At 42.5% G+C, this 18,905-nt stretch overlaps 1 protein-coding gene across 1 annotated transcript in view; it reads left to right on the top strand.

Moving 5' to 3' along the window:
- Nucleotides 1-18,905, top strand: part of GPATCH2 (G-patch domain containing 2) — a 209,734-nt gene that overhangs the window by 132,724 nt on the left and 58,105 nt on the right. Inside the window, exons 7-8 of the mRNA XM_089685011.1 lie at nt 3,258-3,297; nt 10,739-10,803. Of these exons, the coding sequence (XP_089541137.1) occupies nt 3,258-3,297; nt 10,739-10,803 (105 nt within the window). The remainder of the gene's footprint in view (nt 1-3,257; nt 3,298-10,738; nt 10,804-18,905) is intronic.

The raw sequence follows: 18,905 nt of genomic DNA, 5'->3' as shown, positions 1-18,905 counted from the left end.
ACATACCTCTTTCTACACAGTTTCATAGGGAAATGGGCACAGCGGAGACTGTCAATCACCTGCTGTGTGCTGAGGAAAAAGGGGTAGGGCTGTCTCCCAGAGAGTGCCCAGTATCGGATAAAGGATCAGATATTACATATGCAGGCTGCAGACAGTGGAGAGAGAAGTTAGAAATCACTCTTGATGTTTTGGTTTCAGGCAAGTACACACTATAGAAGGATATGCTTTGTTCATTTTTTATTTTAGGGGTTTTACGATCACTTTAAGTCTAAGGGTAGAGCAGTAAGATGCATTACTTACCCTATTCATTGCTGCGGTGCTCTCCCCTTCTCTCCAAAGTTCAAGGTTTTGAGCAGATCCTCACATTCATTGAAAAATTCTTGGTTCTGCATTGTACTTGATGACATCATCGTGCAATCGCCTGCCTGGAGTGCCTTGGACAAGAGGCTTCTGGGGACCTGTCACACAGACAGAGGGAACTTGTCAGAGTGAAGAATTAGGTATTACGGCCTATTCCTCTACCCCTAGGCTTAACAACACTGCAAGGGTAATATGTTTTACTTGCTTGGGGCTTTAAAAAGACTCTGTCACCTTGCCTATTACATCCCAAGGACCTGCATATCTCTGTTCTTGCAGAACTACTTTAAAGCTGAGCTTCAGGCATAGGGCTAAATGCATGATGAGAAATGATGAAATACCTATATAATTGTGCTTTAAGCTGCCAAAGATTTGTGTTTTTGTCCATCCAGTCCTGCAATTAAAATAGGCCTGCCAAGCAGCACTGTCTGGCAGGGTGGGAGACCTGGTTTTAATCTAATGCAGTTAACACGTATCCCTAGGCAAAACCTTTTTTCAGGGGAGAGTTTTTCCCTCTTTTCCCCTTTTTGTAGGGGAGGGTTGTTTTTATTGCTGCCAGTGTCCCCATCAGGGAGATTTACCCTCTCTTTGTACTAGTGACCATGGTGTCACTGAGAATGAAAGTGAAAGGGAAATCCAAAATTGTCTCCAGAACAAGAGGTTAGGGGAAATCTTTTTATGAATTGTCCAAGAGGGGAATTTTGGAAGATTTCCTCTGACTTCCTGTTGCGTTTCTAGGACAGGAACGTGCCTCAATGGCACATAGTAAAACAATAAAAATATCCTTTAATTATGTATTAAAGAGGATCTTCACCCTAGATAGAAAAAAATTAAAAGTCAGCAGCTACAAATACTATAGCTGTTGACTTTTAATAAAAGGGCACTTACTTGTCCAGGGATCCAGTGCTGTCCTCACCCAGACCAATTCTTTGCTGTCTTCAGGCCCTTGACACCAGCATAGTTACTGTGGAAAGCCGGCTGTGACTCCTTGTGGTTCAGCAGTCTTCCGGGCCCTGTGACATGTCCCAGCAGGATGCAAGCAAAGAGGGAAGGTCCAAACTTCTGTTTTGATCACCTAGGTGATCCGGGCAGAAGTGGGAGCGGGTAATTATCAAAACCAGGTACCCTCTCCCCAGAATAAAAAAATTATATGCCAAATGTGATAGAGGAGGGGGCTGGAGGACAGAAGAGCAAAGCTTCCCCTTCATGCAGAAGTTGCACTTTGATTTGTGTTTTTTATATCTGCATGGAGTTCAGCTTTAAAGACTTAGAATGGCATCTTTTTCCATATGACAGGTTCACTTAAAGTGAGTATAAAGTCATAAGGTTATTTTTACCTTAATGCATTCTTCTGTTTCTCCCCCCCCCCCCCCCCCCATCCATACTTATGAGTCCTGTATCGATCCTGAGCTGTGCTCGTCTTCAGGTCTTCTCTCCTTTCTCTAACACAGTCTTAGCTGAGAGCAGAAGGAGCCATTGGCTCCTGCCACTGTCAGTCAGATCCAGTGAGGAGGGACCAAGGACGGGACCAAGCCACACTGTGTGTGTGTCAATGGACATACACAGCCCAGCTTGGGAGCGCACCCACATCTGTACCTCCATAGGCAGCGGCTTCCTATGCTGGCATGCACAGAAGAGGCGTATGCCAGAAAGAGCCTAGATTGCCATTGGGCGACCCCAGAAGAAAAGGTTCATGGCGGCGCTGTACAGTACCATATGCACAGAGCAGGTACAGTAAATAAAAATTTTTTTTTTTACTTTAGGGGAAAAAAAATAATTTTACAACTGCTTCAAAATTTAGATTTTAGTAGCCAACCTTTGCAGATGAGGATCCAGCTTTCAGATTTATAGACATTGGTTGGCATGTGATTTCATTGATATATGGCAATGGAAAAGGCTGAAAAAAGTTAGGCACCTACAAAATTACTGCTGGTGCAGTTATCTGACTCCTGAGATCTGTCCATCCCGCCGTACATCACCGCGGCTGCTTCAATATTTTTCAGACTATTCCCCATTAAACAGCAGGGATTAAACTGGCAACAGCTTTGTTTTTCTGTATATAACCAGTCCAGTGTAAAAATATACTGATCGTGTTCTAAAGTGTGAAGCAGACATAATCTGCTGGGAGGCCAAATGTTTTTATTTTATTACAAATCCAATACATGTCCCTCATGGAGACTGTGCTTTTACATGATTGCAAATCCAATATATACGGCTGCGAGTGGACGAGGATTTCAATCTCTCCTAGTTTCAGCTCTACAGGAATGTGAACTTTTGGTAATTCTGGCATGAATTGGGACATATGTTTTAACACTAGGTAAAGCGGAACTTCAGCTATGATTTTTCAATTCTTAATTAGCTGGTTTTGGTTCGCCCGAGATGCAAACATTGTTCACTCAGAGTCAGAACTACTACATTTTTTCTCCAGAATATAGAATGCAACAAAAAAGACCAGCACACCATGTTTAGATGAATAGACAGGACTCTATATTGTCACCAACAGAGCAGTTGTCACTGCTGCCAGATGAAAAGACCCATAGTGGCCTTGAAATGTTGCTGTCTATCTAAATATGGGGTACTGGTGATATCTTGGATTGGATTATGCTTAGGCTGTACCCTCCGCCTTTTCTTCACAGCACCCTCCTATGACTGGGTCTCATTGCTGTATACTCTGCGATGGACTCTTTGTATTTATACAGCAGAAGTGAGGCTTCACAGAAGTACCTGTTTTTTTAATATTTTTCCATCATGTGATGGAGAACCTGCAGAAATGTTTTTTTGACTGTAAGGATTATTGTTTTTGTGAAAAGTTATGCTGTGTTTTAACTTTATGCGTAGTTCAGAGTTCTACTTTACATCCTACTGGCATAATTCTTGCATATTTTTCCTTTTTTTTTCAGCCATTGGTTTACTCCCGGAGCAAGAAAAGATCATAGTCAGGTAAGAATGGTGTCTGATATAGATGGAAGTGTGGGTGAGGTCTGATGTGAGTAGTTGACACGTAGAGAAATATGGCCAAAGCTTTTTCGGCCATACTTTTCTTGAGGGTCACAGGAGTGCACTTATTTGTGCTCTCCTGTGAGCCAGAATCTGCTGACAGCAGGCTAAAGTTCACCGCTTTCTGTTCAGATCAGACTGAGATCTGAGGGGTCAGCGGTCATGTGCTCGATCAGTACTTGAGGTTAGATTTGGCAGGGGACAGCTGCAGCATCACAGTGATGCAATAGCATGGAGGTGAGTATAGATGTTTCCTCCTAACTTAGAAAGTGAAGATGGCATGGCAAACTATATCCTAGCCAATTATTAAAAGATCTAAAGTGACTTTCTCTTGTGTTAGTCAATCTTACTTACCCAATCCTTCACTCCTGTGGTCTATCATCAAGCCCAAAGCAGGGTCCATAGTCCTGCATTGGATGTGATGTTGTCAAGGGACAGTCCTCCACCAGAGTGAGGGGAGTACCATCTGCCAAGGGAGCAGATGATCAGGTAAGTAAAATGGTTTCTCCTCCCCCCTAGACAAAACATACTTATAAGCCTTGCAGTGCGGGCACAGCTCCATTGCAAGGGATAATTTTACATTTTCACAGAGATGGGCTTTAATGCAGGTATGCAACACTCAAATGAAACAGTGGACCAAACCCAGTAAATCTTCAAGGAGGCCACATTATATCTATTGGGGGCTGCAACCCAATTGTAACTTACATGTTCTATCAGAGAAAAGGGCCATAAAATGTACTGAGCAGCAAATGACATACAGAAGTGTGTATTTTGTCATCTGGACCCTTTTTCAGTTAAAGATGCTGTCATAAAAAAAAAAAGAAAAAAGTTTCAAACAAAAAGGTCCATTGTATTTGCAAAAAAAAAAAGAATACCATATCTATGTCCCCAAACTATTATTTATTGCTAGCCTTTCAGTTTTCCAGCAATGGTGGTGAACCCAGCAGCCGCAGAGGCTATACTCTTGTGTTGGGTTTCCATGCATGCGCATTGTGTGGTTTCTGTGTGCCCACTCACAGCAGCTGTGTGAGTGAGTGCAGGCATTCTCCTGACAGCAGGCTCAGCAATATGACTGAAGATAACATTGAAGATAAGGACTTGCTCTGCTAATGTTTGGGGAAATGGATTTGAAAGGAGCTGATGTCGGGGCAGGACACAAATATTTTGGTGGAAAAGGCATGGAAATAATTAGGATGACTTGTGACTTCTTGCAAGTGTACTGTTTAAGGGTCTATAAACCTGTAAATATGTGTTATTAATGACAGTGTCTCTCTAAAATTCTTAAACAACTTACGACAGCAAAGAAATAGTAGGAAGGTCACATGTGGCCCCAAAAAGCACCATAGGCCTGCTTTTACGTATATAGGTTTAGGTCTGATTCAGGTCTGCTTTAAACACAGTGATGGTAATTTTTTTTTTAATATTGCTATTAGAAACCAAACACCAGGGTCGGACTGACCATTTGGAAACTCGGGCACTGCCCGAGGTCAGTAGGGGGCCCCATGAGATGCCCCTGGTACCTTTTTCATAGGCTTTTTTGAGTTTGGGCAAGGACACGGGGGCCCCATGATCCCCTATTGCCCTGGGGCCCCATGAGTTGTCAGTCCGCCCCTGCCAAACACCATTATGTTTCTGAAACAGATTGGAATACAGAATGTGGAAACGCTGCACACTGTAACCCAGCCACTATATATAGCCAGGAGGCGTTCAGGCTGAAGTCCTATCTTTACCTCTCTATGTAGTGGCTGGGTCCTCCTTCTGTTTTCCGACCTGTTTCAGCTAACCTGCATGAGCTTGTTTCAATGTTGGCACCAGGACTGCTTTGGACTGCAGGGGAAAGTTCTGCAGTGCTTTAAGGGGCACTCCAGGTTTTTGTATATGTTTCTGTAGTATGAAATTAAGATCATTTAACTGGTTTGCATGGGCAGTATTTCTGCTGTACTGGTATACTAGAGTTTAAAAGTGTGAACAATGCACCAATGTATAGTTTGGATGCAAATATAAAGACTTTATAGAGTTGAGTATACATTTTAGGAGACCCTTACATTGGATCTAAAAAAGAGACAGGTCAAGAAGAAACCGGAATCTGTGTTCTAAAGAGGGGCACTTGTGAGCTGTGAATGTGATAGTTATGTAGGATCATTAAATAGCTCAGAACATTTCTATGTGGTCAGGCACTCTGTGTCCAGCACTGATATGCAGAACTGTGTGTCCTTTATATTCATGGCCAGTGGAGTGCACTGTATTCTCATAAATCAATCTATTATTGTTTGTATATTTAATCCTGACATTTCACTGTGTTTGAAATTCGAAGTGTGGAAAGGCAATCCTTCATTGCGTGCAAGATAAAGGTGTCCAGCGTCTCATCTGATGGGGCCGCTGTATAATATGCGCAGGGCAGAGCAGACCGCTTACCGTCTGTCGCCTATCACCGGCCATCTCAAATCACTGTCTCCTTACTGAGAGCCAAGTGAGGGGAGCTGAATGGGTTATTATTAATACTTGTAAAATTTAGCATATTGCTGTAAGTATGATATATTGGTGAAAAATCCAAACTTTAATCTTGTGAAAGGCTAGCTATTTACATTGGTTAGTGGTCTTAAAGAGGACTTGTACTGTGTAAGCTGTGCCTAAAAAAAAATGGCAAGCAGGGGGCAAATGACTAGTGACCGTTATTGCTTATGGTTTCCCTACAGCTGATGTGTGCCTTTTTCTGCGCTGTGTCTTTTTGTGGTGGTGGTGGCCATCTTGGTAGAGGAGCAGGGCTTTACTCTCTCATGTCAGAGCCGCCCTCCTGATAACTGTTCATCTAGTAAATGGTGAGATAATGATCAAGAAGCAGCAGAAAAGATGGAAGAAGCACAGACCCACAGAAGGGATAAAACAGAAGCAGAGATATCCATACACTGCAGGTCCCCAGGTGCAGCTCCCTCACCAGCAAGAAGATATACAGCGTGTCAGGGTTTGTACAGCTATATTTCAGGAGGAAATTAAAGGCTAAGTTCACCTTAAAATAGATAAATAAATGCTCATATTTTTTGCAGGAGAAACCGTATGCATTATGTTTTTCAGAGGAGTCTACAAAGCACTGCACATGCGATCATTGAATCACAGGTGCAATGCTAGGCTCTTGCAGACTCTTCTTCTAGCTCCATGCCCATACCAAGATACAGGCTTTCAGGTGAAGAGTTGGAGGAATTGTTAATGGATTACGAGTGCAGTGATTACAGCACTTTTTTTAATTGAAATCTACAAGTTTGTCTGCTGCAGTGAGAGGTGGGACTTGTAGTTCATTCATTCATTCATTCACAGATCTCTGCCCGCATAGCTGCGCAGATTTCAAAACTGACAGTGACTGTGCTATCATGGAGGGGAGGGGATTGCTTAGCAATATGTTATGTTACACCACAAATACAGGTGTACCATGTTACAAAAGTTGGATCTAGTCTTAAAGACATATTACTTCAAAGTACATACAGCTATAATGGTCATTGATGGCTTATTCAAAGCTCCTTAACAGCTTGTTAAGGATATTTAAAACTTTGCCTCTTCTGCTAATATACATGTTTATGACTTCCATAATGACAGCGACTTGCCAGAAAAACTGCATATGCTTTTCTTGGCTTTGTCTTTTCTTTTACGATGACAGAGCAGCCATTAAGAAGAACACCCCCTTGCACTTCAAGAGGGAACACCATTGTGTTCTTTAGGGCTGTAAATGCGAAGTGTGCTCTGGAATTATTATTATTATTATTATTATACAGTATTTATAAAGCGCCAATAGTTCCCTCAGCGCTGTACTTTACAAAGGGGGACAGAACATGTGACAGAACAATACCAATACAATGCAAAACATGAGGGGATCAAGGGCCCTGCTCTTTCGAGCTTACAATCTAGGAGGGAGGGGGTGGTGGCACAAGAGGAGATAGCTGTGGGGGATGGAGTGGTAGGAAGAGTGGAGGAGGTCGGCAAGTTAGCAGGGGGTGGGGTAGGCTTCCCTGAAGAGATGGGTTTTCAGGGTGTGCCTAAAGGAGAGGAGAGTAGGTGATAATCTGATGGGTTGGGGCAGGGAGTTCCAGAGGATGGGTGACACCCTGGAGAAGTCCTGGAGGCGGGCATGGGAGGAGGAGACCAGGGAACTAGAGAGAAGGAGGTCTTGTGAGGAGCGGAGTGTGCGTGCTGGGCGGTACTTGGATATTAGGTCAGAGATGTAGTACGGGGCAGTATGGTGGACAGCTTTGTACGTCAGCGTTAGGATTTTGAATTTGATCCGTTGCGCAATCGGAAGCCAGTGGAGGGATTGGCAGAGGGGGGTGGCGGAGACAGAGCGGTTGGAAAGGTGAATGAGTCTGGCAGCCGTATTCAGGATCGACTGAAGCGGGGATAGCCAGCGGCGAGGCAGGCCAGTGAGGAGGGAGTTGCAGTAGTCGAGTCGTGATATGATGAGGGAGTGGATGAGCTGTTTAGTGGTTTCTGGGGTTAGGAACGTGCGGATTTTGGCGATGTTGCGGAGGTGGAGTCTGCATGAGTTTGTTAAAGATTGGACTTGGGGCTGGAAGGATAGGTTGGAGTCCAGAATGACACCTAGTACTCTGGCCTGCAGGGCGGGTTTGATGGTAGCGTTGTTGGATGTGACGGAGAAATCAATGGGGGGTGGTGTCCGGGCTGGGGGGAAGACAAGAAACTCGGTTTTGGAGAGGTTCAATTTAAGGAAGTGGAGTGACATCCAGTCTGATATGTCGCTCAGTAGGTGTGTGATTCGGGCTGAGACCAAGGGGGTGAGGTGGGGGGTTGAGAGATAGATTTGTGTGTCGTCGGCATAGAGGTGGTAGTTGAAGCCGTGAGAGTGTATGAGTTGGCCAAGGGAGGAGGTATAGATGGAGAAGAGAAGGGGCCCGAGGACAGAGCCTTGAGGGACCCCAACAGAGAGGGGGAGTGAGGGGGAGGTGGTAGCATTATAGGTAACGCTGAAGGAGCGTTGTGACAGGTAGGATGAGAGCCAGGAGAGAGCAGAATCTCTGAGGCCGAGGGAGTGTAGTTTTTTGAGGAGGAGGGGGTGGTCGACTGTGTCGAAGGCCGCAGAGAGGTCAAGGAGTAGGAGCACTGAATAGTGGCCATTAACTTTGGCGGTTAGCAGGTCGTTGGAGAGTTTGAATGTGCAGTAGAGCCTTATTACTGGCCCTACTTGCCGCAGTCCTAATCCTGTTGAACATGGTACTACTGTAGCGTAAAGACGGGTTCAAGTACTTATGTTGGCTATATTTAAAAATAAATTAAGTTATTATTAATGAATCTGTAGATTATTAGCAAAAACACACCATTGACTTTATTGGTCCCACAACATAAATATTTGTTGATAAAACATCATGTTTGATGTTAACAATGCTGTCGGGTGCCCCCACAGCAAGCAGCTTGCTATAGTGGCACCCACTGCTTCATGTGTCCATTCACACACGGATCCACAACTCAGCCCCACCCCCTCTCTCTTCTTCTTGGCTCACTGGCTGTGATTGATAGCCAATGAGAAGAGGGAGTCCCGGGATAGCCAAGACTCCAGTGCACATCCCTGGATCAAGAGGGGACTTATGTGAGTATTTGGAGGGGCTGCTGCACAGAAAAGGTTTTTTACCTTTATTGATAGAATACATGAAATTAAAAAAAAAAAAACCTTGAGTCTTTACGAACACTTTAAAGGTAAATCTCTCCAGTTTTGGTTATGAAGGTATAATTCTGGGTCAAACATTAATTTGTGACTTGATTGTGTTTTTGTTTAACAATTTTGATAATAAAATCATGTTTTATCAGCAAATCTAAATGTTGTTCAACTGTTAAAATCTGTGGTGTGTTTTTGCAAATAATCTTATGTTGTGTGTGGGGTACCAGGGTAATCCAGTTTATTAGTATTCCCTTAATGAATCAGTAACTAAATTATAATTTTTATTATTTGCCTAGAGATCGTTTTTAAACTTTCTTTGACAGAGCAACAGGGTCATGTTATTTGGAAAGTCCTGAGCTACGGCAGTATATGCATATTGACATCTATATACGATTGGTATAAAATATCTGATAGGCTATCTGTTATCGTCATGCAACCCACCTGTAAACAGCCTGAAGAGCATTCATTTACTCGGTCAGTATCAGGAAACCGTCACTTGCAACAGATGTCCTTGAATTTGATTGTTAATGTGACGGTGGAGATTGACTATGTGACAGCGGACAATGTGACACTGTGTCCTCTAGCCCAGGAGATGGTCACCTGTACACTGCGACATCTTCGATATCATAGACTGATAAACATGTCTCCCCCATTTTCCTTAGAACAATGTCTTATTTACATGTTTTTTTATTTAGAATAAATCTTGCATGCTGATTTGTGATGATTTTTTTTGTTATCCAAAATGCTATCAAAGTCAGTTTATCTTAGGAACTCCTTTGACCATGCTCCTCCCTATATTACCCAACTTCAAAAACTTGTCTGAAATTGACAACATTTCAAAAGGAAAAGTTGTGATCTTGAAATAGAGACAAAAAGTCAAAGTAGAATTAAACAGCAAAAAAAAAATGATGTAGTATTGAAAAAAAAAAAAAAAACTGACGCAAATAATTACACAACCTTGAGAAAGGTCCTTGTCTGGCCTTTCTTAATAATTTAATTTGGCAGACAAAGTAAATTCCTGTTAGTATTTTTTGATGGTAAAATAAAAACTGTGGAAAGTCTTCTTTAATTGGCAGTCATCTACATAATAGATTGTGTTGGATTATATATCGTGAACATATTTAATGTTATTACCTGTAATCTGTCACATTAGCCAAAAACTGGAATCATGCTTATGGTGGGCGTGTCTACTGTGATCTCGTAGATTGTAAGCTCCAAGGAGCAGGGCCCTCAAATCCCTCTTGTATTGAACTGTATTGTTGCTGTGTTGTCTCCCGTTATATTGTAAAGCGCTGAGCAAACTGTTGGCGCTATATAAATCCCGTTTAATAATAATATTAATAATAATAATAATAATATATGCGGCTGTTATCCATGCTGGCACCCAGAGATACAGCAGAAAGATATTTTGGTTATATAAGCCTGCTTGGAGCAGTGTGCACCCAGTTTACCTCTCAAGAGGTGAAGGCTCCCCGGGTGGGTATCAACAGTGTTCCATTTTTCAATAGAAGCCTAAAGAGCAAGACCAGATAGTAGCACAGAATTGTAGTCTTTACTAGGTGTTGTCATCTTCGCTACTGGCGCAGACAATATAAAATGGGTGGATCATAACAGTATGTACATTACTTTACAAATATTTTTGCCCAGTTTTTGTATACTTGCTTCAACCAAATTGCGTCTGCTTCCATAAAAAAGTATTCTTAAGGTTTTATTTTTTTCTTTCTCCAGCTGTTACGAGATGCCCGGTCAGATCGAGGACATAAGAAAAGTTGCTCGGTAAAAACTGCTAGCAGGTAAGGCACAGACTGTGTGTGAGTAGGGGCACTCGCACTATGTATATGGAGTATTTACAGGGCTACAGGAAGGTTCAACAAGCACCATTCTTTGCGGTGAAGATGTGAAGTTTTTTTATACTGTCCTTCAAAATATGTGTTTTATTTAATATAGGCTACCTGGCATATTATGTAAAGAAAAATTCAGTTTTTAGAAAATTTAAGGCATACTATTCTTGCAGCCCTAATATATATTGGGGCACATCAAACGAGCTTCCATTTTTTTCTCCTTCCAAGTTTTCTAAACCAAGGTTCCACGGATATCCAAGGTTTCTCCAGAATGTGCTAGGGGTTCCTTGAGCAATGGCCATTTTCTTCCTCTCAAATAAGTAACCCCTTACACCAATAATCTTTTTAGCTATCTATAAGGGAATTCTTCCCACTGTCCACCAATGTATGGAATGTTCTTCTCTTTATCCACCAGTGTAAGGAGCATTCTTCCCACTACCCACCAGCCTCATACATACCAACATATTCGTTTCACTATCCAGGAAACTTTTCCCCATCAGTGGCCTACAGTTGACACTCCTACTTTGTGTGTGTTCCTGCCTGGACCATGCCCACAGCTTGGTACAGTCCGCCCATAAATATGCAGGATCTACCCATTCAAAGCTACAATCCCCGCAATTAAATCCATGTTTTGAATTACTGTGCATGCTTAGTAACTCTAAGGATAGTGCTGGGATCCTGGGACACCGTATCATTGGGACAGAGGCCTGAGATGCAGGACTTTCCAGAAAATTAAGGCATCTATGCTAATGTACCACGAGCTGTAGCTATAGTAGTTATTAGTAGGGGTTTCCAAAGAGCTGAAAGTTGTTTTAGGGTTCCTTCTTGAGAAAGTTTTGAGAGAGGCTGTCTCCTGCTGTCTTTTTAAACCTGTTGAACTTCCCTTTGTTTTTCTGATAGTTGTCTGCAAGCATGGGGATGTCTATATATGGAACCATACAAAGGGAGGAAACCCCAGCATTCTGTCTGTAGTAGTTAATAGCTTGTTTTTTTCTAGGGCGAGGGGAGAGGAGAAGCCCTTTTACTTGGGTGATCCTTCACTCCCCAGCAGACGGTACTCTAGGTCTCAGGTAGTGGTCTCCCAGCATCATCATGCCCATGGCAGGGATATGGACCCTGCTTTGGTTTTCATGACGTCAGGATCTGAGACCTCTTAGATTGTAAGCTCTAACGAGCAGGGCCCTCTGTTTCCTCTTGAACCAAATTGTATTGTAACTGTAATGTCTACCTTCATTTTGTAAAGCGCTGCGCAAACTGTTGGCGCTATATAAATCCTGTATAATAATAATAAAGCATGGTGGTGAAGAGACTGCTGGGACCAGTCTAGCAGCGGAAAAAAGGGTGAAGAATCGGGTAAGGAACTCTTACTTTATTGTTCCTGTAGACCTAAACAAGCATTTAACCCCTGCAGTACAGATGCAGCCCCACTACAAGGATTCATTCTTTAGCTGCTTGGAGTTGGGCTTTAACATCTTCAATATGCATGTGTTTGAAATAAAAATACGTCTCATCTCAATAATAATTCTGTCCCAGAGCAGTGCAAATCTGTCTCAATTGGCTGTCAAGGATTGGAGGCTCAGAGTTGATTCACACATGTGCTGTGCGGATTGAAGCTCAGGTTTCACAGCTAATTGGCATAGTAGTTGTTCAGCGGTTCATGTCAGGAATACATCAGGTTCAGGACAAGATTAGGTCAGGATTGTATCGGAACCGACCCAGACTGCGCTTGAGTACTTCCGTTAGAATACTGCTTCCCCGTCAGAACACCGACCACAGACTCCACAGCCGACCATACAAGACTAGACGACACCAGTCTGTTTGAACATGGAACTCTTTATTTTAAAATCAAACGGGCTTTTTATACAATACAAACTAAGACTGATCACATTATCATATCCAATCACAGCTATATACAGAAATAGACTTAACACTCTAAACAGTAAGTTAATTAGGTTAGCTAGCTGGGTGATCCAAACAAAAGGTGAATGGGAATTCACACCTAGACAATGGTTTGATGAATTAGAATCTCACTACAGAGCAGATGGTCAGACTTCTACACTGGAGTAGAGGAGAGGCCAGCGTGACCAGCTCTTTCAATTCACATGTCTAGTTCAGAATCAACAACCAGGAATAGTCTTCATATGGCTAATAAATATTACTTTTTTTGATTGAAAAGATACTTTTATTACAGAAGCATCAAAAACAACATGTTACTTGTAATCGGGGTACATCTCACCCTGTACTGCGACGCAGCGCACCACATTGCAATACAGTTCCAAGCATACAATAAATACATTCAGAAATAAATACATTCGCTCAGCGGTATGATGCCTGACGTGATGTGCGTGGAGGACGAATCTCCAGACCACCACGTCATGCATAACGCCGCTTACCCCAAAAACTGTAGCATCCTAATATACATTACGTTTCCTAATAATACTAATGCATGCAAAAACGAAAACCGGATATTACGATCAACAATAGGCATCGGGTGTGTGGGGAGGGGGGTGTCGCATCTGAAGTAATTCCAACCGCATTTTCAGCGTCCATTAGTCACCCTGTGCACCTAAGAAACACAGGGTGACTTGCACATAAGAGGGATATGGGAAGCTGACACCTCTGCAAAATAAGCTGGGTTCCATGAGCCCCCCTCCCAAAGTGACTCCCGTCACAAGGATTTTATCCTGTTCACACTTGTGCAGTTTGGGAATGGTTCCCATAGAAGCCAATAGCCTGTAATCCACCCTGCTCAGAAATCGTGCAGGACTGTATTTCAAGCCACACTGAATCCGCACCACCAGTGCACCAGTCATATGTGAACAGGCATCATAGGAAGCAATGTTACTTCACATGTCATGCTGATTGGATACAGCTCACACCGCATCCAATCTGCATATATGTGAACTGGCACTCAGGGTGTAAGGAGGCTGATTCCTATCACAGGGGTTGCAAATATACAGAAGAAAAAAATGTTGCATAGATTAAGCTACAAAAGTTTACTTAATGCATGCCCCCAAAGCTGTTTTTACCTACCACTGTACAAAGGTTTCCTTACCAAAAGGTTGGCTTCACACCTGAGTGTAGCGAGAACTCATGTTCCTGCTTGCATGTTTTTCTGAGCATCCCCACTCATTGCTCATAGGGCAGCCCATTCACTTGAAGGCCAGGTTCACACCTAACCATAGTGGGAACTAGCATTCCTGCTTGTTTTTTTTTCTGTGCGTGATTTGGTGCATTTCCACTTGTCACACATAGGCAGCCTATTCATTGAATGGGCTGCCTTACACGCGACAGATTCCCCAAAGAAGGTCCAAAACATTTTTTTTTAAGTGGAGCATAGCTCGTTTTAATGTGTTTGCTGCGCAACAAAACGCATGGCAAAAGTGCGCCTGCTACCCGCACTTGGTATGCCATTACCAATATATTGCACTGGAAGTGTGATGCACAGTTGCAGCTTGTTTCCGAAACAAGCGGTAAAATATGCTATTTTTTGTGCACTGTCATCTGTTCTGGAAATGCCAAATGTGAATACAGCCTAAGAGGTGTGAAAATCTAGAACGGTATGCCAGAACTGCTTCTACTGGGCATACGACATATGCAGTTTTGAAGCTGAACTTCGGCCAGGAGGAGTTCAACACTGTTTTCAAGGTATTTGCCTTCCTTGTGTAAAAATTTCATCCCTTTCTTCCTACAATCCATTTTAGATGTATTGTATTTCCCAAACGGGTCCCTTATTGTTTCTTTCTGTTTGTGTGACCAGGAGCAGCTGTTACACCCTATGGAAAAATAGCTCCTGGACTTGCTTCTTCATAGCTGTACTTTGCAAAAGGATAAGTGTGGATAAATACACCGTTCCTCCTTTGTGTGGATGGGTACTACTGGCACAACCCCTGTTTGCGACTCACCTACAACTGCTGATTCCCTTACACCAGTGTGTGGCTAGTATGTGGCCATTTACATGTAATCAGGAGACAGCCCAGAGTCCCGCCAAATACTGTACATGTTCACCACGTTGTGCATTCCCATTGCCTTATGATATATGTAGTACATATTTTCCCCTGCGATTATGACATGACGCGCCAGCAGGTATCCTTCTCTCGGTACCCTGGGACAGCACTGATGATGTGAACAAAAGTATCATTTTACATAGAAGTAAGGCGTCAGTGTTGAAGATTTCACAATGGTTTAATCAAGTGTGGGGAGAGGAATCTAGACATACAAAGTAGGCAAGATCCTGGGGTTCCAATTTACAAAATATATAGTTTTTTTTTACTACCAAGTATATCAAACAAATATAAAAAGAATAGGGTTAATTTACTAAAACTGGAGCATACAAAATCTGATGGAGCTCTGCATAGAAACCAAGTAGCTTCCATAACTTTTGTCAAAGCTTAATTGAAAAACAGAAGTTAGAAGCTGATTGGCTACCATGCACAGCTGCACCATATAAATCAACCCCATAGTTCATTATTACTGTGTTTCCCCGAAAATAAAACAAATAAGACCTACTTACAGGTTTCCTTCTGGGTGAAATATAAGGCATCCCCCCGAAAATAAGGCCCCCCTAGGCTCTGTCTTGGAATGAAAATTAATTTACCGTAAACTGGTTGCTAGGGCCGCCCCGACTGACGTCTAGCAACCAGTGACGTTACGCGGAGTCCTGACGTCACTGCTGTGTGGAGGCGGAGCGGAGGTCGGAGTGAGCGGTGAACGCACGGCGGGAGAGAGGAGGAGACTTTCGCAGATGCGTGTAGAAGAACAGGAGGATCAGAGAGGACGGGACGTGGCGAAGGTGGTGAGTGCTGGTCTGTCTCTGGTGACACTGCCTGATGCTCACGGCCGCCCTGATGATGACTGAAGGTTCTCAGTCAGTGGCAGACCCTGCTCCAGCCCAGGTCCAGGCCCCAGCCACCCCAGTGACAGTCCCCAGGCAGGCCCCAGGGGGGAAATGTCTGATAAAGAGGTGGGGGGGATGTCTGGTGAAGGTGTTCAGTGGCACAGGGGTGGGGGGAGGGGGATCACTTAAAATGACACAGGAGGATCAGAGTGGACAATCAAAATGACACAGGAGGATCAAAAGGGGTTACTAAAATGGTAATCCCCCCTCTGATTCTCCTGTGCCATTTTGATTCCCCCCTGTGTCATTTTAAGTGATCCCCCTCCCCCCACCCCTGTGCCACTGAACACCTTCTCCAGACATCCCCCCCACCCCTTTATCAGACATTTCCCCCCTGGGGCCTGCCTGTTATGATGATGACATGATTGTGATTGAATAAATGAGTTAATTCTTGATACTGTATGATTCACAGTTTGTCTGGTTTGTGTTGACAACTACCGTACTACCGTACCGTATACAGGTAATACATTTCCTTTATTTTCATTTAACAACAAATGTGTACCGTATTCTTCTTCATGGAAAAATAAGACATCCCCTGAAAATAAGACCTAGCGCATCTTTGGGAGCAAAAATTAATATAAGACACTTGTCTTATTTTCAGGGAAACAGGGTATTAGGGAAGGAAGAATGTTCCTGATCGGCCAGTTCATGCTTTCAGAGGAAACAATCAACCAGTTGGAAAATCCCTTTAGATGGTAATCAATACTTTCAATAACTTTGAATACTCAATATCACCCCCTGTAGTAGCCCTAAACAGCCTCAGTGTCAGTGCAGAATTGGGGGCAGGATCAGGTGATCAGGTCATAGTGTGGAAGGTGGGATTGTTATCCATAGAAAAATATCTTCTTTCATTATTGATCCAACTTTGAGATGATGAAAGGTAAAATTGGTTGCTGTGGGTTATTGCCTCCAGCACATAATATCTTCTTGGTTTTCTACTGAATAAATTAGTCCAATAGCTTTGCTGTCTTCCGAAAGTTTGTTTGAAGAATCTCTGTAGTTAAACCACCATCATTTTGTGACCTTTGTCAAGGTGAGCTCCATAATGGATTATCGAACATATTTTCTTCATAATCATATTAGAAAATATGTTGAAAATTTGACATTCATCAAGACTTCTTATCTGTCTACGCTGTGATAGAACGCAGCAGATGTCGACCAATACCAAATCTATTGACTTCCTAAAATTTCTGCATCCTTAAAGAGATACTTTGTGAAGTAAAGAATAAAAGGGTCATCTCTTGTGTATACCAATTATATATTTTACCACAAAGGAAGGCATCTTAAAGTGGAACTGCACTACATCTGAGCACCACAAACCAAAAATGCTATTTAATGTATTGGTAATGTTCGAAGCAAACTCCCCTATCCATCCATGTCTCCATGCTTTATCTTGCTGAGAAATCATTTTGAAAAACATCCCTTGGCATTTCTGGCAGTGGCCATCTTTAGTAAGGGTAGAGGATTCATGTAGCATTTATTTCCTGAAATCCATCTGCCCTTAGCTCAGGCATTGGCTGAGCTTGAGAACCCTCCCTCCCCTCCTGAAGACTGCTGGAATGTGTGACATAATTTGCCTAGGCAGGAAACTAGGAAGTAACTGATAAATTAAAAAAAAAAGTTTAAAACAAGTAAATATGATGTACTTTCCTATCTATTTACTAATGGCAACATAAGGATTAAGAATAGTCCATGCTGACTGAGAGAGTGAAGTTCCACTTTAATGTTATTGTTCAAAATGAATGTTGAATAATGTAGGGAATCCATCAAGACCTTTCTCTGGGTTTTAAGGTTGATTGTGTTTTTTCAAGTATGTAGACTCTGACAAACTTTTATTTGCTCCATTTTCAGCTCTTAAGGTGTTACTAAACTCACAACAGTAAAATCAATCTATATATGCTGTAACAAGTGCTTGTTTTACTTACTGTGGGACCTAAGGGGTTAATCCTTGTGTAAAAACACTGTTTGATCCTGACTTCTCTGATCCTCCTTTTCTTTCAGTGCCCACCTCTTATCTCCTGATAAGACATATTGTGTGGAGTCACTGCACATGCGCAGTTTGCTGTGTATTGCTAGAGACTTTTTTTTTTCTTTTTTCTTTTGGGAGAGTGCATGTGATCAGCATAGGGCCAATCAGCCCTATCCAGACAGAGGTCAGGGGGTCCTGCATCCTCCTAGAGTAGAATGAAAACTCCTCAAGCAAGTGTTAACCAGTGCTCTGCTGGACACTGATAGAAGTTACAAGACTGCTATATACTGATGAGGAGAAAAAGTATTTAGAAGTTATATTTACTAAAATAATTGCATTTCCATGTTGTGTGTACTGTGGGAGACCAGATATAGTGAATGCAGGGTCCTGGGTTTAGTAACACTTTAAATTTACCATTTTTGTTTTGATAAATACAAAAAAATACCTCTTGATCCTGCCATCTAGCTTATAATTCCTGTGATCTCTGTGTCTTCTGTACATTGTTCCAAGCTCTCTTTGTGGACTATACCTCCCATGTTATGGACATGAGGAGAGGATGAGGTGTTCTGTAGTTCTGCCTAGAGTGACCAATCAGAATCAATCTGGTTCATCCTGGAAGCACTGACCAAAGAAGTGTGGGGATTTCATATCCCTGTACCGGCTGTGGGGTCACTGACAGCTCAAGATCACCAGAGTCAAGTACAGTGAAGACTGAGGGGGTGGGGAGGGTGTTCGGTTTTAGTTAACATATATATTTTTTCCATAAAGGTGAACTATCCCTTTAAGTACATTCTTCCTTAGCCATGGGAGAGACCTTGCCATTGGTCATTCAAGGTACCCAGTGCGGCATCATTAGATGGATGAGAAAAAGTGGATGTGCTCCACCAAGTTCAGTTTTGCTTTAACCACTTTCCCTCCAGGTTATTGACCTTCTCCTTCCTGGGGATACTGAGAACTGCACGGTCATGCAACGTTTACATTTATGTCCTTTTTTTTACCCAAAAATAGAGCTTGCTTTTGGTGTTATTTGATCACCTGTGCATTTTTTTTTTGCACTATAAGCAAAAAAAGACCAACAATTTTGAAAAAAAAATATATTTTACTTTTTGCTATGCAACATATTCAGTAAAAAAATTTTAAAAATCAAATTTCATCATAAATTTAGGCCAAAATGTATGTCTTTGCTAA

The sequence above is a fragment of the Staurois parvus genome, unplaced genomic scaffold (assembly GCF_062004578.1).
Source record: "Staurois parvus isolate SC_StPar_1 unplaced genomic scaffold, SC_StPar_1.0 ptg000362l, whole genome shotgun sequence".
Lineage (NCBI taxonomy): Eukaryota > Metazoa > Chordata > Amphibia > Anura > Ranidae > Staurois > Staurois parvus.
This window is presented reverse-complemented; position numbering and strand designations above follow the sequence as displayed.